At 33.4% G+C, this 24,424-nt stretch overlaps 1 protein-coding gene and 3 non-coding genes across 5 annotated transcripts; all 4 read right to left on the bottom strand.

Moving 5' to 3' along the window:
* Positions 1–7,961: 7,961 nt before the first annotated feature.
* Trnas-gcu (transfer RNA serine (anticodon GCU)) lies at positions 7,962–8,043 on the bottom strand. Its single transcript has one exon. It is a non-coding gene; the product is annotated as a tRNA-Ser (tRNA).
* A 103-nt stretch (positions 8,044–8,146) lies between these two features.
* Positions 8,147–8,218, bottom strand: Trnae-uuc (transfer RNA glutamic acid (anticodon UUC)). The gene has a single exon. It is a non-coding gene; the product is annotated as a tRNA-Glu (tRNA).
* Positions 8,219–8,221: 3 nt separating this feature from the next.
* Trnav-aac (transfer RNA valine (anticodon AAC)) lies at positions 8,222–8,294 on the bottom strand. The gene has a single exon. It is a non-coding gene; the product is annotated as a tRNA-Val (tRNA).
* A 2,435-nt stretch (positions 8,295–10,729) lies between these two features.
* Positions 10,730–22,999, bottom strand: LOC111704513 (disks large 1 tumor suppressor protein). Of its 2 annotated transcripts, XR_002765844.1 has the most exons (7): positions 22,925–22,999; positions 22,007–22,085; positions 18,783–20,176; positions 18,285–18,491; positions 17,171–17,476; positions 14,047–14,658; positions 10,730–10,831 (listed from the first exon to the last, which is right to left on the bottom strand). XR_002765844.1 is itself a non-coding variant. In XM_023476767.1 (6 exons), the coding sequence occupies exons 1-6, from the start codon at positions 22,984–22,986 to the stop codon at positions 14,193–14,195; spliced, it is 2,514 nt and encodes an 837-aa protein (XP_023332535.1). In that variant the 5' UTR covers positions 22,987–22,999; the 3' UTR covers positions 13,927–14,192. The 2 variants fall into 2 exon arrangements, 1 of the variants encoding a protein (XP_023332535.1); XM_023476767.1 differs by lacking the exon at positions 10,730–10,831 and having other exon boundaries at positions 13,927–14,658.
* Positions 23,000–24,424: the final 1,425 nt, after the last annotated feature.

The raw sequence follows: 24,424 nt of genomic DNA, 5'->3' as shown, positions 1-24,424 counted from the left end.
TGTCGAGACAGTACGCCGACACGGAACTTTCTTGAGTGCAGTTATTGCGTCAATGACGTCAAATTGCGCATTAACGAGCCGGTTAAATATTTCCTCTAATTCTGAGAATTTTAAAGTTTCAATTCAAATCAGGACAATGTGAGACCATAATTAGATTTATTTATTTATTTAGATTTATAGTTGTTAATAGAAAATTTTGCATGCATCCAAGTATTCTTGTCGATGACGATATTAATCATAAAAAAAACTCAGTTTTATTTGAAAGAATGACTAAAATTATGACGCATTTTATTATAGGCGAGATTTAAATTATGAAGGTTAAAAAAATTATTTATATATAAGGGTAATTTATACGAAAACTATTAGAGTGGAGATCAGGAAGAAGGATAAGATTAAGGAATTTTTTAAAATCCAGATGAGGATAGTTGACTTGATAGGACAGGGGCAAACACAGGATTTCAGCCATGGGGGGGGGGGAGCTTTTTTAGGTGCACAAAAATCTCTAAATAGGAACCCAAAATTCTGTTTTAATTTAAGCCCATGGATCATCGAGTAAAACGTATCAATTTTTGATACCTACTAGAACATATATTATTTGTTACATAGTATCAATTATGTTTGATTATCGACATATGCAAAAGAACAACAAACCAGTTCGATCAGAAAATCTTAAACCTCAGGATAAATATTTTTTTAAAAAGGGGTTTATTTGGTTGGTCTAATGGAACAGCTTTATTAAACAAAAACAATTGTTTCGAACTATACAGAATGATAACAATTTTTCAAGAGAAGATCCAAACAACTTAATTAAAAGGGGGGGGGGGGGGAATATTCGCCGTTGCTTGTACCCCCATTTTAGGAGAAACCGGGGGGGGAGGGGTACACCTAACCCCTAGGCACCCCTCCCTAGATACGGGCCTGGAGAAGGTTTTTATTATAATATTGTTTCTATCTAACTTGCATATGCATTGTAATGTTGGCCTTACTACTTCTATATATAAATTTGGCTTGTCTGTCTGTTTGTCAAAACGGCTGAACCGATCGGGCCCAAATTTTTTGTGGGACATCACGTGACCACAGGGAAGGTTTATGAATGATCGAAATTTCAAATATTTGTCTCCATCAAAATTCGATCTTCATTAAATTTTTTAAAATTTTGAAAATCCACGAAATTTTTTGTGAAAATCCGCGAATTATTTTTGTTTTGTTTTACGATGTACACAAAGAGAACATGTTCACAATTAATTTAGAAGATGGGCACGAAGCGCCCTATAAGGCTAGTAATCAAAAATGCAATACTGTTCCTAATTTACATGCATCTAACTTTCCTAGTAATTTCTTTTTGGTCTGAACTTGCTTTTTGTTCCTATTATTAACTATTGTTCCATTAGTTCATGTACAGTATGAATTACTTTTTTTTGCACAATGCTATGCGCATATGTTTGTTTGCATATTTTGTTCCTTACTTAATAAACCTGTAGGATGTACCTTCATGTGTTGATCATTATTTCATGTTTTACGAATTACGTACCTAGTTCTTTGATTTTTGTTCCTAATTGATAGTTTTTTCATTTTTTTTCCTAGCTTGTAACTTGCTCAATGTTCCTATTTTTTTTAAAAAAAGAGGATGAGAAAGAATTTGGATGAGATAGAATAGGGATGAGAAAAGGAGGAAAAGGATGTAAAAAAGGGAGTTAAAATTACGATAGTTTTCTTGCTAAATATCTTCTCTCAGGATGTTGAAATACGAACGAAGCAAAATGTACAATGTACAATGTACAATGTACAATGTACAGTGTACAATGTACATGACCAACTCTTGGATGAGTAAGAAGATAAAGACTGAAAAAAGATTATGATTATTGTGAATAATTTTCGTAAACCTCCGTTCCGTTAACGGAGCTTTAAGCCCAGCCCTACATAGATTGATGACAAAATAAGAGACACAATATCTATTTATACAGCTGTATTGTGCTATAATGCGGGACAATATATTTTTTGCCGGGATTTTTACTTTTGTTTGTTTGTTTATAAGGTTTAAATTTTAAAAAATTTCAATATAATATCTAGATTATCAATTGAAAGCAAAGAAAAAAGGAAAAATCACAACAAAAAACATATTTCTTCAAAAAATAACACATTACGGTTGGATATATAAGTTTTGTCAGTTCAAGTTTTATAAAATTGTAAGTTTTTTTAAATAAAAATCCGCGAAATTTAAAGGGAAACTTGTTCTGTCGTTATGAAATGTTACAATTAAATAATGAAGAGAAAAAAGATAGTTTAAGAAGTATGAAAAGATTTTAAAGAAAATATGGAGTAAAAAGACACGAAAAGATGGATGAGAGAATATGATCGAAGATGGGAGACAACAATTCATTAAGGTATCAGGATGGATATGGACGAATGACAAACAGGAAACAGGAAAAAGATCTGAGCTGGGAACTCTAGAACGGGATATGCTTTATCCCGATAGGTTAATTGATCTGTAGATTCAAAAGTTCCCAGCTCTTTAGTCACAACTTCTGTAAATTTCGGGATCAAGACAATTGATCTCCACCTCATGCAGACACTTACGGAGTAATTCGATTCCTCTTTGATATCTTCAAAATGGCATTGATCCTTAAATTTAAAGGTGTCCACATTGGCAATCAAGATTAAGCGTTCAAGAATCAAGATTAATGATACTGCTCCACTTTAGGCATATGATTGGGAATCATGAGGGACAACAATAGTTAACTGAAAGGATTATGTGTAAACAAGAATAGAAAAGATGAAAAATATGTTAAAAGAAAAGTGAGCTAAGAATGGATTAGAGAGAAAACAAGTATACGTTTTGAAAAAAGACCTGATAAAGATGATTCAGAAAACTTGAAAAGGTAGATAAAAATATATTTATTAGCAATAATGAATAAGGCAATTAATTTTAACGGATGAGCAAGGATGAAAGAGTAGGAATTTAGCAATCGGGTGAGAAAAGTAGGTGGGGTTTGCCATATCGACAAATGGTCATTTTATTGAGATTTCTCTGAAGCTCCCANCCCCCCCCCCCCCGATTCTATAAACCACATTGGTTTTCTTCCTAGACTCGGTATCTTAGAAGTCAAATTTTCTTAAAATCTAATCTTCAGACTTTCCTCAAATCTATATGTTCAACTTCATATGCGATAATATAACATCAAACCTGTGACAGGAGTGGGGGGGGGTGCACCCCTTTTGTCAAGGAAGGGAACATGAAGATAAGACCGGCCGGATAAATTAAAAAGAGTTTTAAAGGGACAATTTTCATTAAATTTTCAAGAATTGTAATTTTAGTCAACTATTTAATTAAAGAATTTAGTTCTTCATATTAAAGTTTTATTTTCGAAAAATACCAAGAAAATTTAAGTTAGTTTTATTCAATTAAATAGTTGCAACTTTTATCAATGATTTTGTTCATTAAATCTGATTGCAATTGCTGTTTTTGTTAATTAATTTTTGTTATTTATCTCTGTCAATAATAAGTTTGTTCCATTTTTATAAAATCTCGTTAAATGCTGATTTCATTTAGTAAAAATGTTTACTATAAACATATATTAGGAATCCAGATGTTCGCAAGTTTACAGAAAAATTAACATTACAAAATTCCAAATGAATAGAGTCTTTGCCACAGATTCAAATGTTCTAATCCCTATATCTTTGCTACCTAACGGTGTAAGCCTTATATGTTTCAAACTTAAATTATTTGATCTAACAGAGTTAAAAGTTTGAAATGTCTAAGGTCTATTACATTTGGTTGCCAAGATAAAGAGATTAAACAATCTTGAGTTTGTAACAAAAACTTAATTATCTGACTGAACATTTTTATTTATATAAACAAAACTCTCTTCATATGCGCTGAACATATTCATCTGTTCAGATTTGCTTGGTTTGGTCAAATCAAAGTCAAGGTTTATTTTACATTTTCACACAGTTTTCAGTTTTGTTTTAATAACTTAGTTTTACACACAATTTCGATTTTAACCGATGTCAGATAAAAACATTCATCCCTCTATCCATGTTTTCTGAACATATTCTCAAAGTCTATTTTTTTCTGAAATATTATTCTCAAATTGTTCATGTTTTCTGAACATATTCACAAAAGTTTCCAAATTTTGCGAATATAATTACAAAACTTAATTTTCCAAGTTTTATGAACGGGTATTCACATGTTTTCAAGCAGATTCAAAAATATATTCAAAAATATTCAAAAAGTTTCCATGTTTTTTTTAACATATTCAACAAGTTTCAATGTTTTTTTTAACATATTTAACAAGTTTCAATGTTTTTTTAACATATTCAACAAGTTTACACGTTTTCTGAAAAGTGAACATATTCAGAAAGTTCTTGCCGCCCCCCCCCCTCTCTTTCTACATGGTTTCATCCTCATGCTTTATCATTTACCCCTCCCAAATGGTTACGAAACTCGTACTCATAACTCCCCTCCCCGGCCCTGTATTGCGCGGAAACTTCTCCACCCCCTAGCCACCACCCCATAAACTCCTACCAGACTCTGGTTCTAATCTTAAAAAATTCCGCACCTGACTTTACACGCCCACCCCTTTTCTTACACTGCCCCGCCCTGAATCATTTCCCTGGTTCTGCTGGCCGAAGGGACTAAACACCAGCCCACCGCCCCCTGAAATGATGCATAATAATAAAAACTTGACATTTTATGTCTCCGTTGCTATGCCAAACTACAGAATTCACGCATGCCGAATTTGATCGTATGAAATGTCATCATTATTTTTAGATTTTGTTCTTTTTATATAAATTGTGAATTTAAATTTTTATTTAAAATTTACATGGATAGAAAATGCAGTGTTGAAATTTTTTATCCTGCAAAACTAATGTTTAAAGCAAAGAATCGACTAAATTCACTAAAAACATATTACTAATTCCCAAATCGTTTTTGAAAACGATCGTTTTTTGCATAGTTTTTCGATCGTTTCGTTTTCGGAAAAAACGCGTTTTAAAAAACGTCCCACTCGGTTTGAACCTTTATAAAATGAATAACGATCATTTTTGTAAAACGATCAGCGATCGTTTTTTATACGATTGTTTAAAAAAAACTATCGTTTTGTATTTTTGTTTATTGATAATTATGTCAACGATCGTTAACCGTTAACGAAGGGTCGCCGTTAACGATCGTTAAAGAATGGTTGTCGTTAACGATCGTTAACGAAAGGTTGTCGTTAACGATCGTTAACGAAACGACGAACTTTATAAAAACTGTCGTTTTAAAAAAAATACATGCAACTTTATCGAATGTCGTCTTATATAAAGGTAAAAAGTTGGGGGGAGCTAAAACTTCTTGATATTTTCTATAAAACTGCTCAATGATAAGTACCGATGCCCTTCAGGGCGGTTTCCTCTCTTCTCCTCTCTTCGTTATCGATCGTTAACGAAGGGACAATCATTAACAATCTTTAACGGAACAGCGAGCTTTATAAAAATAATAATTTTGAAAAATCGTTTCGTTATCGTTTTTTTGTCGTCGTTTTCATAACGAAAAGATCGTTTTTCAAAAAAAAATGAAAACGTTAACATCCCTTAGCTAAATAAGTAAAATAAAACTTTTGAGCTGTAAAATTTTTGCGAGTTTTGACAAGTCATAAGACAATCATTTTTGAATTAAGTATATCCATATCTTTTAAGGCCTGAATTTTAATCAGTTACAAATTACTATTAGGATATTTAATTTTTTTCTTTTTTAGTCAAGGTAAGTATATGTGCTCTTATTAAAGGAACTGTAAGTTGTAACTCTAACTGTATATGCATACTTCATAAAAAAACTTTATTAATGATTTTTTAGAATTTTCAAAATATCAGTATGCATTCCGCGGGAAAATTGGCACCATAGTTTTGATAACGTATTTGTAAAGCATTAAAAATTGGCTTTAAACATTGCACTCCGGAAATTCAAAGGCAAATTTAGAGAAACGTTAAATCTGATCTACCATTTATAAAAAAATTTCAAAACAAGTATAAAATCAAAGTATTTAGGTATTCGCCGCCTAACTGTCTAAATGTTTTTTTAGTGTGTAACTCAGTAAAAGTACAGATATATAACCAGAAAACTCTGGAATAGAAAGACGACTTTAAGACTCAAGGTATGACTTTAGTCCAATAAGCATGGGATACAGAAATTGTGCAGTGTAAACAGACTCATTTCACTTAATTAGTGATAAAATAACAGTCTATTAAAACTATTTGCTTTGCAATGTTATCAAATACACCTAAGTATTGCTATAAAGTCGTCTATTTCAGAATTTCCTGGCTATCACTGTATACCAAATGGTTTTCATATATTCAATATGTTAAATGCCTTATTCAGTTTTTTCTCTGAAAGTGTATAGAAATAGGAATTTAAAATCGGCTTTTTGTTCGATTGGATTTGGATATGTTAAAAAAGTTTAATTTCAAATTTGCCGCTGAAGCAAAAAATTTGAAGAAAATTGTGGATTCAGGTATAGTCTAATATTTTTAAACAACTATTTTATAATGACACAATTGATTTTATTTTATCAATGTTATTTAATATTTTGATACCATCATGCACTGCAATGTACATTGCACATATTTTAAGTGTACAATAATGCAGTGAGGCTTGGATTTTTCTAAAAATGATTTTCATGGTTCGTTCTATGAGTTCTATCAAAATATAATTTAATAAATTTTGATGCATCATGTATGTAGTGTACACTTTTTGATTCATTGAAAATGCCTTATTCAGTCTTTTCTCTGAAAGTGTATAGAAATAGGAATTTAAAATCGGCTTTTTGTTCGATTGGATTTGGATATGTTAAAAAAAATTTTACTTCAAATTTGCCGCTGAAGCAAAAAATTTGAAGAAAATTGTGAATTCAGGTATAGTCAAGTGATAAATTAATCCAACGACTTTTAATAAATAGAAATTTAAAGGATCTTTTGTCAATTTTTTTATGCATATATTCACAACGGCATTCGGTGCAACAATACGGAAGACATTATCGTTTAAACATCTTTAAAAGTGTTAAATTCTATGAATGAAGTTCTTTGTTTCTGTTGCATAAAATCCCCAACTCACTTTTAATCGAGAAAAGACTATAAGAAAACATCAAAAAATTGCGATTTTTTTTATTAATTTTGCTCATTTTAAAGCTTAAAGGGTACCGTTGTAAATTTGACAATTCCCTCTCTTATTTTGTCATTATTAGGAAAAATGACATTACATTTTTCTATCGAAGTAAAAGTCTCAAAGTTTGACAAGAATCCTCGACATAATTTGGAGCACTTAATACACTCTACAGAGTTTGTTTGCAATATTGGAGGGAGGGAGCTTATCCCCCCCTTGAATAAGTGATTTCCAGGGGAGTTTTAGGCCCACACGACGGGTACTGAGACACACATGACAGAAAAAATTTTAAGCCCCCCCCCCCCCTCATGGACAAATTCCTGAATTCGCCCCTGATTTGATCCAATCTTGGAGTAAGGGTTTAATTAGTGCTAATTACGGGGATGACGGATAAAGCTATTTAACTCATTTAACTGTGCTATTTCAACTTCTAAATGTTGCTCAATCTTTCAGCATTTTCCCTTAGATAAAACAATGATAACGAATTTGGCTAATTTAAATTTTTTTTCGTGGACTCCTAATATTTTACAAAGATCAAAATTTTTGGAAACAAAACGGCTGAACCAAACGGGCCCGAACTTTTTGAGGGACCTTTTGTGACCCCCGGAAAGGTTCACGGATGATCGAATTATCAAAAATTTGCTGCCAACAGAATTCGATTTTTGAAAATTTTGAAAATCCACTAAATTTCTTTTATAAAATCCTCCAATTTTTCAATGTTTACAAAGAGAATTATGCTATTGTTCACAATTGAAATTACTTTTGGGGACTTTGTTTGCATGCAAAAATTTGAAACATGCGAAGAATTTTGTCAAACCAAAATGTACGACGAGGATGGGATTCGAACCCACGCGGGCAGAGCCCATTTGATTAGCAGTCCACCGCCTTAACCACTCGGCCACCTCGTCATGGCGATAGAAATGGGAAACTGTTTTGGCTTCATACAAATAACCAAGAGAAAATAACATTAAAAGGATAAAATTTGAGCACAGATTATTTAATCAAAAATGTTTCCCACGCCGGGAGTTGAACCCGGGCCTGCTGGGTGAAAGCCAGCTATCCTAGCCGTTAGACCACGTGGGATACTGTTTCCGTCCGGGATCGAACCGGAGACCTTCTGCGTGTTAGGCAGATGTGATAACCGCTACACCACGGAAACTGTTGGAAACCCAACATTTGAACAGAGATCTTACTTCCTTGTCATTGACCTTTCACAGATTGAGAGCTATGCGCTCATTCTCCCAATGATGGATGTCTCTAGCCGTGATCGTCTAGTGGTTAGGACTCTTAGGACCCTGCGTTGTGACCGTAGTAACCCAGGTTCGAATCCTGGTCACGGCAGTGACTTTTTGTTTGATGACCTTTCCTAATGTACATCATCTGTAGGGATCTGTATTACCAGCCTAACAAGAAAGCGTCGGTGGTATAGTGGTGAGCATAGCAGAAGATAAAGCCTAGATATAGCATAATTATACTTGCTGAAGTTCCCGGTGTCCCGCATGGAGCGGATTGTTGCTTGGGGAGGACTCGACCCCTAAAGTTTTAACCATTTCAACACAATGTTAGACATAAAGCAATGTTAAAACTTTAGAAAAAAGGCTTTCACTCATCAGTTTTAAATTTACGCTGGATGATAAGATTTTGACTTAAAAGAAATTTCATGAGAAACATTAGCTCCAAAAGCAGTCTCTCATTTATAAAAATATTTTTCCAGTATAAGACCCTTCAATTTCAGGGGAAAGTATGAATTATAATTGGCACGGTAGTTTTTGATTAAAAAAATTTGCTTCGAACAAAATTTGATTTTTTATAAATTTGAAAATCCTCGAAATGTTGTATAAAATCCGCGAATTTTTGTTTTTGTTTTTCAAAAAGAAAATGTTAGCAAATGAAATAGAAGATGACTGATCATTGCAGATTTTTCATATTGGTGGATTTGCTATTCCATAAGCTGTTTAAAAAGTCACAATTTATAATGGACAACCTTTAGGGTAGGGTTAGGTGAAAGCTGAAAGATGGTAAAGGAAGCCTTTTATTTGATAGAGTTTGTTAAGCCCAGAAATGGTTGGGAAATTAAAATAAAACTCAGCTAAAACCCATAATTTGGTATACATCATGAATGGGGTTGTACATGGTCTAGGGGGGGGGTAGNTCCCCCCCCCCCCCAGACAAATTTCTTATTTACGCCCCTGCATTCGCTATCGGACTCTTCTGTTTATTTTCGTTAAAGGAACGTTGTCCATCCAAGTAGTATTTACAGGGTTCTCCTCAATGGACGAGACTTTAATAACTAGCTATATAGTTGGGTGGGTTTCTGCCTTAAATGGTATTTTAACAAATTTGACAACAAAAAAAAACACGTTTACACATGCGGGTAGTAGTGGACGGGCTATTGCTTGATTGGTTTTTCTAAACTTTTTAAGAGTTTCGGACGTAAAAGGCGCAACAAAATCTGTTATGGTTCCAACGGTTCGTGTTGCCCTATAAGAAAATGCAAAGAAATGAATTACCCTAAAAACTATCGTTTTTTTGTATATATTTTCCCCAGGGATAAAATTTTGCATGGAATAAGGAATAGAAACAAGTTTGAAATTTATAAAACTTCTTAGATAATTATAGAACGAATTTTATTAGTCCAAAATCTCAAAGTTTTAAAAACTAGCTAAGCTAAGAAAAAAACTGAATATATTACGTACAGTCCTCTCTGAAGTATCCTCCTGTGAGGTTTACCCTGGATATGTACAAAATAGGTCTACCCACTAATAAAAGAACCCAAAAGAGGAAAGTATATTAGTATTCTACAGCGATGTATGTAGTAAAACATATTATTTCAAAACATAACAAAATTGGTTTTTAGTGCCTAAACCTTCAAGAGTAAAATATAAAAAATACGCCACAGTGAACCTACTCATTGCCTTTTCTCCTTATGTTATACTTTCATCGTAACAACCTCTTGTATGTTTAGGTGCACCGTACAAATGCTGCGCAGTTCAAAGACGATTTTCATATTTAATGTTTTTCAGGAGTGAGTACGAAACGTCGATGATGCAAAACGTCGACTGATACAAAACGTCGATAATACAAAACTTTACATTATGTTGGGTTAGGTAAGGTTAAGACAATTTCTGGGCCGAGCGCTACGGCTAGGATGGGTCAGGGGGCCGAGCGCTGTGGCCTCCTAAATGTTGATTTAAGCTGATTATTTCACGCTTCTTATTTAGAATTTTCTTTCTTAAATTTTGTTACTGTGATAGTCTGCACTCGGCCCAGAAGTAGTTTTAACTCCACCAACCCAAATTAATGTGAGACAGAACATTATTTAACACTTAAGAGGCTACAACGCTCATCCTATCCGCAGCGATCGGCACAGAAATTGTCTTAACCTAACCTAACTCAAAATAAGTAAGAGACCGCACATTATTCAACATTTAAATTGCCGCAAGCGCTCGGCCCCCTAGCCCATCCTATCCGCAGCGTTTTGAAGTTTTCGACGTTTTTCAGGTATTCGACGTTTTGTAATTCGATGTTTTGATAATTGACGTTTTGTAACCACTCCCTTCTTCACGCTCATTCGGATCTAATAAAAGTTTAGTGTTTCTAATGGTTGATGATATATTTTTCCATGATAACAATAAACTATTCAGTAGCAACAAGTCAATTCATTCTCAAGGGGTTATGCGTAGGAAGGGATGAATGCTAGGCGGAGTTTAAATCATGAATCAGAGATGATTAAAGATTACAAAGTTTAAATCATGAATCAGAGATGACGAAGGATTACATAGTTTAAATCTTGAATCGGAAATGATGAAGGATTATAGAGTTTAAATCTGGAATCAGAGATGATTAAGGATTATAGAGTTTAAATCTGGAATCAGAGATGATTAAGGATTATAGAGTTTAAATCTTGAATCGGAAATGATGAAGGATTATAGAGTTTACATCTTGAATCAGAGATGATTAAGGATTATAGAGTTTAAATCTGGAATCAGAGAGGATTAAGGATTATAGAGTTTAAATCTTGAATCAGAGATGATTAAGGATTACACAGTTTAAATCTTGAATTAAGAGATAATAAAGGATTACAGAGTTTAAATCTTGAATCGGAAATGATGAAGGATTTTCGGATTATAGGATTATAGAGTTTAAATCAAGATCAGAGATGATGATTACAGAGTTTAAATCAAGATCAGATACGACGAAGGATTACAGAGTTTAAATGAAGATCAGAGATGATGAAGAATTACAGAGTTTAAATCAAAATTCATAGAAAGGAACTATTAAAGAGCGGTAACTGTAATCAAAGTATTAAAAAAATATCCAGTAATCAATTTTGCGTACATCTAAATGGGTGCTACAATATTCCAACTCTATAATAATTAATACGCTCTGTTAATAACATTTAGTTGTTTTAATGCTTGGTGAAAATTGGTTTAAAATAAAATTCAGTAAAATTTTCTCAGATTCAGATTTACAAAATTGTACATTTTACAGTGTAAAGACAGAATTGTATATAAGTAAGTTGTACAATGATGCATATAGGTTGGTGTCGTGTACAAAGGAGTAGGGTTGAACATCTACAAATTCAAATAATGAGCAATAAATCTAATTATTCACCTGCAGCTCGCATCAATCTAATGATTTTTGTTTATAACTGAATTTTTCACGTCCAGAATAAATAATTCAGAATTCAGAATCTCTTCTAACCAAAAAATGTAAATTAGTGCATTTCTACATGTACAAAGTACGTTGAATTTTATAACTAATGCAGTACACGGAATGAGTAAGGCCTAAAAGTACACGAGATAAGTAGACAAACTGTACAGTTTCATGTACAGTAGAGTGAGTAGTACATAAGATTGATGTGAGCCGGGGTATCTGAGTATTTGTCTAACTTATCACAAGGATATTTTGATTGATTGATTGACAGGGGCCCAGAATATTTTGAACTTGAAGCCTTGATGCGGGATAAACAGGACTCGATAAATAAACAAACAAGCGGTAAATATAAGCCAACATTTTAAAATGCAAAAGGAATGTTGTAAAGTAACTGTAAACAAATGTTCAAGTTAAATTATGCATAAGCATGGAAACTTTCAATTAAAAGCCAGACACATTGTCCGGGAGATATAAGTAAGTAGACCAAAAAATCACATTTAAAAGTGTTAAATGACAAGTTACAGAAATTCAACGAATTTACAGTGTTTACAAATAGAAATAGATTACATTGTATTTATCGATTCTATAAAACAAGGAAACAAGTTTATGCTTATTGGCTCTGAGTGAGACCAAATTTTCAGTCAAAAGTAAATCATAATGAGAAAATCAGCAATTTTTAGTCGAATCTGCAATGCTTAGACATTCATCGATATTTCAAGACGAGAATTACAGACCAGGTTTACAGGACACCCTGTACGTTATGTTAGCTTGTAAAGTGTGCTGTGCAAACGTCAATATGATCTAAATTCCAAAATCTGATGAATGAAGCCTTACAGAAAATATTGTTCATGTTTAATAAACCTTTGAAACAGATTTTTTTTTACCAGTACTTAGTTTCCGCAAGATTTTGGCTTCCTAGATCCGGATCCGCAATAATATGTGGATCCACGGATCCGGACCTATTGGGCAAAATATCAACCAAAAACTGCAAAATAAAAATTTTTTACTCTCGAAACCAAAATCTGCTTTTGAAAAAATAGAGATTATAAAAATTTCCTGATCTCTGAATGGTTCATCAGGTTTTAGCGTAAGAATAAGCGAGATAAAAGGAAAAATAGTTCGAAAATTCTGCTGTTAAAAAAATCTTAAAGAAGTGTTCGTGACCTGGATCCGGATCCATTTCTTTTCCAGTGCGGATCCAGGATCCGGATCCGGATCCGCATTAAAATTAAATTTTTTATTCATCTATTTTTAACCTTGCTAAACTTCCAAGGAATATAAAAAAATTTTAAATTTTTCTTATTTCCTGGCGTCAAGCAAAGTTTGTTCATTAAAAATATTCAAAAAGAGTTTTTAATTTATCAATGTCAACTTTAAGAATATAAAGAAATTTTTCCCTTTTCACAGTAAACCTTAAAAGACATCACAAGATAAAGTTTTCAAAAATTAATATTTAAATCTGAAACTTTATACATAATACACCAGTTTTAGACAAATCAACTTTGTTCCAATATTAAACTAATTTTTCGGCTAGTTGAACTAGGGAGGGGGTGCAGGAACGCCATGAGCCCCGCGAAATGGTCTCTGAATTCGCAAACGAGTATTTAGAATGCCCTGGCACTACCCCTATCCTTTAGAATGGATATTATAGAAATAATAAATAAAATGTTTGAGAAAAAAATTTAATATTTTAGTAGTTCTGCCATGTTTATGGACATTCAAGAAAACGCTGCGTAACTATTTAAAGGTTAAATATTTTCTTTTAAAAATGTTATTTTTTAAAAATACTCATCTGCAAAAACGGAGACTTTGAGACCATTTTGCGGGCTCGTGGCGGCGCTGCATTCCCTTCCTCGTTTAAGATTTAATTAATACATATATCCAGGAATGGCACTGAGAAATAAATAATAATGTCTGAATACAAATTATAAAATAAACTAAATATTAAAGCACTGATGAATTTTGAAAGTTTGCAGCTACAATTGATGATATGCCAGGTATGGGTCTAGGTGCTTTAAACCTAAAATGCTAACAAAGGAATATACTTTTCAAGAATAAATTGATTAACAGAAAAATCGGTGATTTAACCTCCCGATTTTTCATTTTTCATCTTTAAATTGAAAAATAAAAACCTGTATATTCTACTTTATATTGGCATCTAACTGTGAATACATGTAAACATTTTTACAAAAGGTTTCGAAGAGATTCAACTATTCCCTGAAACTATAGATTCATGATTTAAGGATAAATAAGACTTGGAAGAAATAATGTGGCAGCTTATATCCAACTATGAACTCGTCAAAGAATATTTGATAGAAAGAATTTTAGTTTAAGACAACATTGAAAGAATGATCCCATCTAATATATAATATATGTACACCTAAACAAAAGAAGTTTTTTTTTAAAAATTCTCGTTTGACGGAACCCAGATGTTTTTGGCTGAATTCTCGACAATAACTTGTTTAACTTTTTCGTAAATCCCGTCAATGGTTTCCCCCTCAACCATGGCGGTAAAGTATTCAATAAATTCGTTTTCTAGTCGACAAGCTCGGTCGAAACTTTTCTTCGCTTGCTCCTCGCTAAGCTTCTTGTTCACCGAAATGATGAAGTTGACATCACGAGGTTTTACAAAAATCGCGATGGGATATATCCGCGCAGCCTGCAGTCGCTTAATTGCATTCCCGGAAACGTCGAGGATGCAGTGCTTCCCCTTCTCCGCGACTGCTTTCACACTCGCGATACTCGTTCCGTATAGGTTGTCGTTATATTGTCCGGCCTCGATAAATTTGTGGTTTTGAATGTCGGCCTCCATAGCCTCTCTGGAGGCAACGAAGTGGTAATCTCTGGAATCTACTTCATATTCACGCCTGGCAAAAATCATTCAATAAATTCACAATTCAAGTTTTTTTTAAATTCTGGCAATAAACAATCTATTTTTTAAATGCTGGCAATAAACAATCAATTTTTTTAAATGCTGGCAATAAACTATCTATTTTTTTAATGCTGGCAATAAAAAATCTATTTTTTTTAAATGCTGGCAATAAACAATCTATTTCTTTAAAAATAAACCTTCAACTAATTACAATTTTGATGACATCATAAACGAATGATTAACTGGCTACTATAAAATTTTTAAAAAACTAGTTTTCATAATCTTGGAAAAATTAGCATAGTATGCTAGGATTAATTATGAAAATCAGACACTAAAAACACCTATGTTTGTGTTATGTATTTACACTGTACCTTTGAGACTCTTAGAAAACCATTAAAAATAAGCTAAAATTGAGGATACACCCTGTAAAAATTAACTTGAAATTGGCATATCAAATTTTTAGACACCCTGTAAAAGTTCGCTTTGGTTTCCTGATTTAAATCAATTCTCCGATATATCTGTAATTTGAAATTCCCGTCACCCTGTTTTACAGTTTAAACAGACTAAATTAGGCCAACACAGGCAAAAACCGATAAAAATTTACTGCAATTAAATATAAAAAAGTAATCTATATATATATAGGCTGAAATTTTTTTAGGGAACCCTTGAGTACCCCTGGGGTAACATTTTCTTTTCAAAATTCAATTAAAATATTCCACGGGCAACGCCAAACACTTAGCTATATAGTATTTATTTTAGAATTAAAAGAGAAATAATGTATTTGAAAATATAAAAAAGTAATTATATTAGATTTATAAGAGAAATAGTAAATAAAACGGCAAAAATTCAAAATAACGTTTTCTTATAATAAGAGAAATTATAAATTTAATTGTAAAAACAAAAATTTAAATAATTATTTAAATATTAGGTTATGTAAATACAAGAGATTTGGTCAAACTGTATTTTTATGTTACTTTTTTTACACTCATTCTCTTTATTTTTCTTAACCCTATTCCCGCTGGGTGGGTGTCAATTTGACCCCCCCTGTAGTTTTTTTTTTACATAACTCAAAAAGTATTGGTCTGAGGCTGTTGAAATTTTCTGACTTTTCTTACATACATAACCATAGCCCTCCCTTTAGGCCTAAAACCAGGCTTTAATACTAACTGCCTAAGTCCTCAGGCACACTGCCTGAATGACTGCTTTTTCCTGTAGCAAACTAGATCTTTGTTTTGACCCACTTTCACTTGTCAGATTTTGATAAAATTTAGCTTTTTGGAAAGCCTATGACATAAGGAAACGGATTGCTCCCCAGCGTATCCTGGTTTTCAAGTACCCCAGCGGGGATAGGGTTAATTATCCCAATCAGTGCTTATCAGCCCCCCCCCTTAGCGCGGGTTTTAAGGGAGCCCCTCCCCCTTATCCTTCAGTAACCACAAGAAACTTTTCTAATATGTCTAGTTTCCTCATTATAAATAATGGACTTGGATGAATTATTGGGAAGAAAAAAAGAAAAAAAGAAAAATCTTGTATAAATGTATAATGTATATTGTACATAACCAAATAATTAAGCATGCCAAGATATTAATGAATTTACAGGGGAGTAATTTTTCTTCATAAAAACAACATTAACAAGACTTAGGTTGTTTCCCATTAAAAAACAAAACATATAACATTTAAACAAGCAAACCCTCCCCCCTCCAGAATACCAGCGCTATAAAGGAACCAACTACTCTTATTTGCTGACCCTTTTATCTTTAACCTGATGTCGTAGACCTTTTAGTTATTTTAAACTTTCATTGCTGCTATATCAAAAAATGCAGAAACCATCACACAGAGTTATTGACCTATGGAATGCCCGATGATTTTAAACATGCAAAAAATACATTTCAGTTTAAACAACTGTATGACAAGAATCATTGAGAATGGAGTGGCTGCTGATAAGAGAAAAACTGAAGCTACATCTGATCTAACCCCCCCCCCCCAGAATACCAGCGCTATAAAGGAACCAACTACTCTTATTTGCTGACCCTTTTATCTTTAACCTAATGTCGTAGACCTTTCAGATATTTTTAAACTTTCATTGCTGCTTTATCAAAAAAATGCAGAAACCATCAAATTACAATACTTGCATTTTAATCTTGAAACGACAAGAAGGTTGGAGTTAAATAATCAATTACTGGGATCAGTGCTTGGGATCCAGATCCTGGATCCGCATAAAAAAAATGAATTTTTAAATTATTTCCCTTGTTTTTTATGGCTTATCTTTAGGCTAAAACTTGATGAATCTTTTATGGATAAGGACATTTTTTATAATTGCTCTATTTTCAATAGTTCAAATTTGGTTTTTGAGAGCGAAGATCCGCATATTTTTGAGGATCCGGACCCAAGAAGCCAAAATGTTGCGGATCCAACGGTTCCGGATCCTAAGTATTGATTGTGATTAAAGAAATGGAAGGGTCGGGTTCTACTGTTAAACTAAAAAAATATATTTTATTGAATGGTTCCTAGGGCGTGTGGTGTGAGGAACACAGGATCCGAATGACTCCGGATACTCGGAGATCAGATCATCGTTGATTCTGTCCTTTAAGGGTCCGAGGACGATAACGGGTCTAGTATACTCGATCTGGACCTGCTGAACCATCTCGTAGGTCGGGACGAACTCCTCGTCCTTGCTGTGCAGGCTCTCCCCGTCATTTCCGGTTGCATCGGTCTCGCTCGACATTTCGTCCCGGCTCTTCATAAAGGGAAGTTTTCGTCCGAGACTAGAGTATTTTTTCCGGTCGTCCGTCTGGCTTCTCCAGCCGACAGATCTAAAAATATATTTGTTTTTCTTTCATGGATATTCTTCTCATATTGGTTTTTAACTCAAATATCTATCTTTCCATATTTTATTGAAGAAAAATAATTAATTTTAACAAAAAGTTAAACTCTGATTTTCAAATCCCTGTATCTTTGCAACCTCATTTCACAGACTTTTGATATTTCAAATTACGAGTTTTGTTAAATCAAATTGTTAAGATTTAGTGTTGGCAAATTTAGGCTTGTTTCAAAGACTCAATTCCTTTATCAAAAATTCAATTTCAAGACTGACATCTGAAATGAAAACACATTTTTGTGGCATTAATTACTTAATTTTATTAATATTATGATTAAAGATAAAAAAGATTCTTCTTTTAGTTTGGAATTAAGAGCGTTGAGGTAGACAGATAAAAGAAAATGAAAGAAAGAAACTATTTAAGGTGGAGAAAATAATTCATAACATAGTTTGAGATTTTTCGAATTATTTCTTTTAATGCATCTTTTAACTTTTTTTGGGTCACTTTTTACCAAATTTAAATTTTAAGATACTCAAACTAAATTGATATCATATAATGATATTAGTGACCTGCAAATTACTCATTAAAATCAATAGTACGGCATTTTTTTTCTCCTCTCCTCCTATCCTCATTTGCTTTGCTTTAAATGTTTTATAATTTTTTAGGGTAGGGCTTATCATTTATTATCGGTTGGGTATGTCAATATTTTTTAATGTTTATCATTATTCGAAATAAAATGTTAATGTTAAAACAAGGGAAAAATTAGTTTAACTATAAAAATATATGATGTCCTTAACCCTACCTGTGCCTAGATCTCATCTTTTTCTCCCATCTTGTCCGTGACGGTACAAGTCCCATCTCTCCCTCGTCTCCCTGGGGAAGTACCCGGCGCGCCTGCCACCAGTCTTCATCGCTAGCATTAGTCACGTGGAGGATATCTCCAAACTTGAATCCTAATCCTCGGCTTGGTATTCCTTCGTCTTTTGTTGGATCATAATCGAACAGAGATCTAAAAATATTTATTCTTAAATATCAAAAACATTTATTGCCAAAAAACTCATTTTTGAAAAGAAAATAGAATTTATAAAACGATGCATTTTCAACCCCCAAGGCCCAACTATATCTGAACTGAAAGAAATCCTATGCTTTTGTCAAAAATATACATTGAACAGTGAACAATTTAAACTTCTGATTCTGTTCAATGGCATTGAGAGTACAATGCATTGATGTTAGAAAGAAAAATGAAAGAAGCCATAGAAATTCTTCAGTTTAATTTGAAGAAAATTTCAAAACTTCTTACCTAACATACAAGGATTTCTTCTCTGACATTCTAAGCATACTGCCGCTGATTATTTGCTTCTTAAGACTGTGAATCTTTGCCTCAAACTTGTTGTAATCGTCAGGTTTGTACTGCAACTTCATATGTACAGTGTTACCAGCTCCTTTTAGGGCCTGTGCTGCCGCCTCATGGGTCGCGTTACTCAGGTCAATACCGTTCACGCTGCAAATCTGATCCCCACGCTTTACTTGCCCAGACACATCGGCGGGTCCACCCGCCAATATAAAAGATATAAAGATTCCTTCACCGTCCTCCCCACCGACGATATTAAACCCTAAACCCGCCGGTCCCTTGACCAGAGAAACCGTTCGGGGAGCACGAATAAGCTCCTCTTCTGATACAGATCTAGGGACCTTATACTGAGGTTTGTAGGGGTCCATCTGAGTAAAGGTTGGGCTTGGGGACACCTCGAAGGGGTAGTGGTTGTCTACCTTGCTGATGACTAAGTACACTTTCTCCTTACTTGCCTTCAGGGCCTTCACTGCCTCCTCATGAGAACAGTCCTCCAGGTAAAAGTCTCCGGTCGGCAGGTTCTTCACAGCAACCAGCCGGTCTCCAACAGCAATCCGTCCGTCGTTAAATGCTGCCCCACCCTCCATAACCTTGGTCACATAAATGCCGTTGTCCCCGGGAATATGCTGATTGTTAATTCCTCCCGCAATGGTGAATCCCAGTCCTTTGGAACCTTTCATAAGTTCTACATTTATAAAATCCCCACTGGTCCCGTTGGTCTGCCTTTTTCTTTTCACGGTTAGGTGAACACTGTTTCCTGCCCTTTTTAGGGCGTCAACCGCCGCTGTATGGGGAACCTCGATGACGCACACGCCGTTGACATGGGTAATGATATCGTTGACTCTGAGGCGGCCGTCGTGAGCTGCAGCACCCCCATCAATAATTTTAGTTATGAATATAGAATTGTCGTTCGGAACATGAGGGTTATCGGTTCCACCGGCGATGGAAAATCCAAGCCCGGCCCCACCACGTTCCAAACTTATATCGTCGTACTCCCAGTTTTCTATCCCAGCAGCAGATACTGATCTTGGAACACTGGCAGGGGGAGGAACAGGAACGGGGGCGGATACAGGTAGCGGCGCAAGAACAGGTTCACGTCTTGATAAACTCCGTGACGCAGGAACTGCTTCGTTTGCAATATGAGCCAATTGACGCAGCATTTCGTCGCGTTGTTGATCTGGAAGAGAGATGTCCTGACCCAGTTCAAGACCTTTAGATTGACCGGGGGGCCCAGCCACCTCCCACCGTGACGCCATTTGCAAAGCTTCAGAAGTTTTTGTATTGATCGACTTTGATTCATCCATGAGGGTTAGTTCGTAGAATTCTTGGATATCCAGCAAAGACTAAATATTTAGATCATATAAATTAACATTTTTTGCTGGGATTAGGCAGAAAGTAGGGGGGGTTNATTTTCTATTAAGACATTAGCATTCTGATAAGACTAAATCAAATCTTTGAATCATTCTTAGATTTCATTCAATTCTATTGAAATCAACATTGTTTTCTTTTCTATCCGGTGAACAAATTCCCAATGTAATTTGATCTTTTTCAATATAGGAAGGAAATATTATTTTTCAAAAGGGAAGTTTTTCATCTTTCAAATTGACAACTCACATTATTAGAAAGAATAATTTTTTCGTAATTTATTGCGATGCATTAAACGATAATAATCCTCTAATACTGACAACTGCTTATAGTATTTACTATTCAACATCGCATTTTTTTTTAATTAATCGCTCATTGTAAGTATTCTAAATTTTTTTTAAAGTCATATACAATTTCTTAGTCAATTTTCAATTCTTTAAATTCTTAGGTCGACATAAAAAAATTTAACGCCTACAAAATAGTATGCTTATTCAACATATGAAACTATTCATTACATTTAATACACTTAATAATGCAAAATCATTTTCATTGATAATTCTCGCCCCCCTTTTATGTTTTCTAAGAAAATTATTTTACTTTGTTCAAAATTTTTTGATTCGGTTAATTTTCTAATAATAACTAAAATTGATTTATATACAAGTCAGCAAACTACGCACTGAAGCAACTATGCAGTAAGCCTCTTCTAATATATACAAACTGCTTCAAAATAGGTTCAAACTTCAATACTATACTGGGGAGGTAAAAATCTTCAAGACCTGTTAGATGAAATCAGATATCATAAACAAGGCTAAATATGAAGCTCACTCTTTAGAAAAATCTTTTTAAAGAGACAGACCGGCGATGTAATTGTAAGGTAGTTAAACTGAGTATGCAGTGTTGTGGACAAATTCTTAAGGATTCATTTGAGACACATAAAACATTTTGGGCGCAAAGTCGACGTTCAAAATCTTACTATTGGGTGGAAACGTTTTCAGAATTGTTTTTATTTTTGTAATTAAATAACGAAGAACAAAAAATGTAAACAAAATTCTACAGTAAACTAATTAGTTGTTTAGGAACAGGTTGAGAAAATAAAAATTGATCTTATCATCAAAAATAAGTAATCTTGTTCAATTACTAGTTTCTATTTTCCAATTATTCTAGTTTCTCATTATTCACAAAGATTTTCTGCTGATTTTCTGGAATTATTATTGAAAAGGCGACATTTAAAGAATTTGTAGAAATCTGTGAATAAATTCATAGAAAATAAGAAATTCAATGTAATGATAAAAACGAAATAATTAATTCTAGCATTGATTTATTGACAAATTTCTTTTGAGAAACATGTTCCTAACCATCTAATTAGTTTACTGTATTATCTTTACTTTATTTTTCGTCGTCGTTATTTAATAATATAAAAAAATCGATTCATAAAACGATCCCGGACCCAAATTCATGATTTTGAACGTCGAGTATGGACTCAAACACAGTAATTATAAATCGTGGAAAAGTTTGATATGTCTCAAATGAATCCTAAGAATTTGTGCACAACACTGCATACTCAATTTAACTACCCTACATAGCCGGTCTGTCCATTTAACTTATAAAAAAAGATGACAGATTATAAATTGGTATAAACAAGGAATCTGAGAGTTTCAAAAATGGGGTATTGGGGTAAGTTATTAATATTTTTGTTGAGTCATAAAATAGACATAGTTTTTAAATAGGGTAAGGCAGTTATCAATATTTTTTTTTAGACATAAAATAGACATAGTTTTAAATACAGCTGTACATAAAAAACTAAATACCTGAAATAATCTTGATTTAAATATTCGAATAACTCGTTCTATCGCTGCTCTCAGCTGCTTTTCATCTTCCTCAGACAACCTTCAATTCAATTGAAGTTCGTTTACAAAAGAAAAAATATTTAAATACACAACAAAAGGAAATAAAAAAAAAAGTTGGATTTAAACAATCATAGAGACATATTACTACATTCAAGAAGTAAATGGGAAAAAATAAAAGAATTAAAATACAATGGCAGAAAGAAGAATAATTAAAAAAGTAGTTCACGAAACCAAGACTAAATTATTAAGTTCTGATTACTTATTAAAACTTGTAATGTATAAAGGGACTTTTCAGACATCAAAATCAGTGATAAATATAGGATATTTGCAAATTCGTCCAGAATTTTATTCATGGTTTAATTAACATTTTAAATAACAAGATTTTTATTGAAGAACTAGTAATATTTTATGAATCTTGGTGATGTTCTATGAAAAAGTAACTAGGATAAGATTTTTTTCAGCTTTTACCAACATATGCATGTAGCTTAAAAATGTTGTTAAAATGTAGAATTCCAGAATTTTATTTTACTCCATTAAAAAACAAACTTATCGCCTCAGTCCTATAGAAAGATTTTTCAACCAAAATCCCCTCCTCGTATTTAGTTTGTATTATTTCAGGTTTAGCTGAACATAAATTCTGGTCCGAGCGCTAAGGTTTGGACAGGCGATATGGCCAAGTGCCGCGGCTTGGACATGAACATTAACAAGAAATGATAATTTTTTATGAAGGGGGAGAGGGCAGGGGGGGGGGGTGTTCAAAAATCACTTTCTAAGGACAATTCATCAATTTAAATGGATATTTCACAAAACAGAGGTATCGTATTCTAAGGAGGTAGTTGATAATTTCACCTTTTAAAGGGAAGGGACAGTTATATTTACCTGGTGTAATAATCCTCCAGCAGTTCCAAGGCCCTGTGGGCCTCTGCCTTCGTCACAGGCATTATATTTAATAGACTGAAATTAAAAAGTTTTTCAAAGGGGATGGTGGAGTTGGCACATTTGATGTAGGGGGGGGGGGGCCCTGCCTTCATTTTTGGTTCAAATCTTCCAATTTTTTGGGTGCGCGCCTAATTAGGGTTCGAAATTCCTATAATAAAATAAAATTGAACTTTAATGACCTCTAATGACCTCTAATGACCTCTACTAGGACAGACCCGAGGGGTCCCCATACTAGGACGGAGTCGGACTCCATTGCTGTATGCTTAGAAATTAGACATGCAAAAGAGAATTTTGGAAATATTTTTTTGATTTTATAAAACGCTGATCTAACTAGAAAATATTTATATATAAAAAAAGTTGCAGATCATGTATCATTTATCTAATAATTAAGATTTGATTTTAGTTAGGTTACATTCATCATGTTTTGAAGTGTTTTGGTGAGATTTAATTTCAAATTTAACAATTAAAAACATGGATAAATAATTTTGGTTAAAACGCAGGTTATCCTGTAATTCAGAGATTCACGTAGATGTGACACTTGTTGAATGAGAACAATATTATATTACGGAACTCTTGTCTGCAGTAAACAGTAATTAAGTTTAAACTTGGTTCTCATATGATCTGGTAACCTTCCGCTTTAGCTGCTTACACTGTATTGATCCTAGCCAAGCCTAGTCACAGGTTTGGGTTCTAGGCTTCGGAAGGTGGACACATACAAATATGGCGGTTTCGGATTCATACAGAAATATTTGTCGCGGATACGGGTTGAGAACGAGAAAAAAATTTAGATGTGGAACTAAAGAAAATGTAGATTTTGAACTTGTTCTATATAAAAAAGTACAAAAATGAAAAAATGTAACTAAATTGACATATTTCACACATATATAAAGATTTGTTCAAAGTTATGCAAAACTTAATTATTACGTTTATGTAATGAATTATAGAGCATCATTTAATTGTAATTAACTTTGTGTAATTTGATTTTGTAAATTTTAGATAAATTATCTGTGAAAATTTCTTTTTGTAAAATCATAAAATGGTGTATAAATTTTTGCTTTGTAATCAAGGGCAGTTTCAGCTGCAGGGGGCAGTCCATGTATGTATAAAATGCCTTATTTTTTACATTAGCTTTATGTCAGATAAATAGAAGGTACATGGTTTCCCACGAAACATGAAAGTATGCAAGACGACTTGAATATCGTCTTGATTTTTTATATAATTTGCTGCAATTATTTGTCAACCTAATTTTAGAAGTAAATTTCTAGAGATAATAATCACAAAATTCCCCTAGTCCTGCCATTTACAGAATGTGGTCTGCATTTTTTGTGCTTTCAATATTGCCCTAGACATGAACAATTTCGTTCATAAATTAGGGGAGAGTTTACCCCCATGAATTTTTAAATTTCTCATTTAAACTATCATTTTTATTTATATACGTAT

Source organism: Eurytemora carolleeae, unplaced genomic scaffold (assembly GCF_000591075.1).
Source record: "Eurytemora carolleeae unplaced genomic scaffold, Eaff_2.0 scaffold589, whole genome shotgun sequence".
Lineage (NCBI taxonomy): Eukaryota > Metazoa > Arthropoda > Copepoda > Calanoida > Temoridae > Eurytemora > Eurytemora carolleeae.
This window is presented reverse-complemented; position numbering and strand designations above follow the sequence as displayed.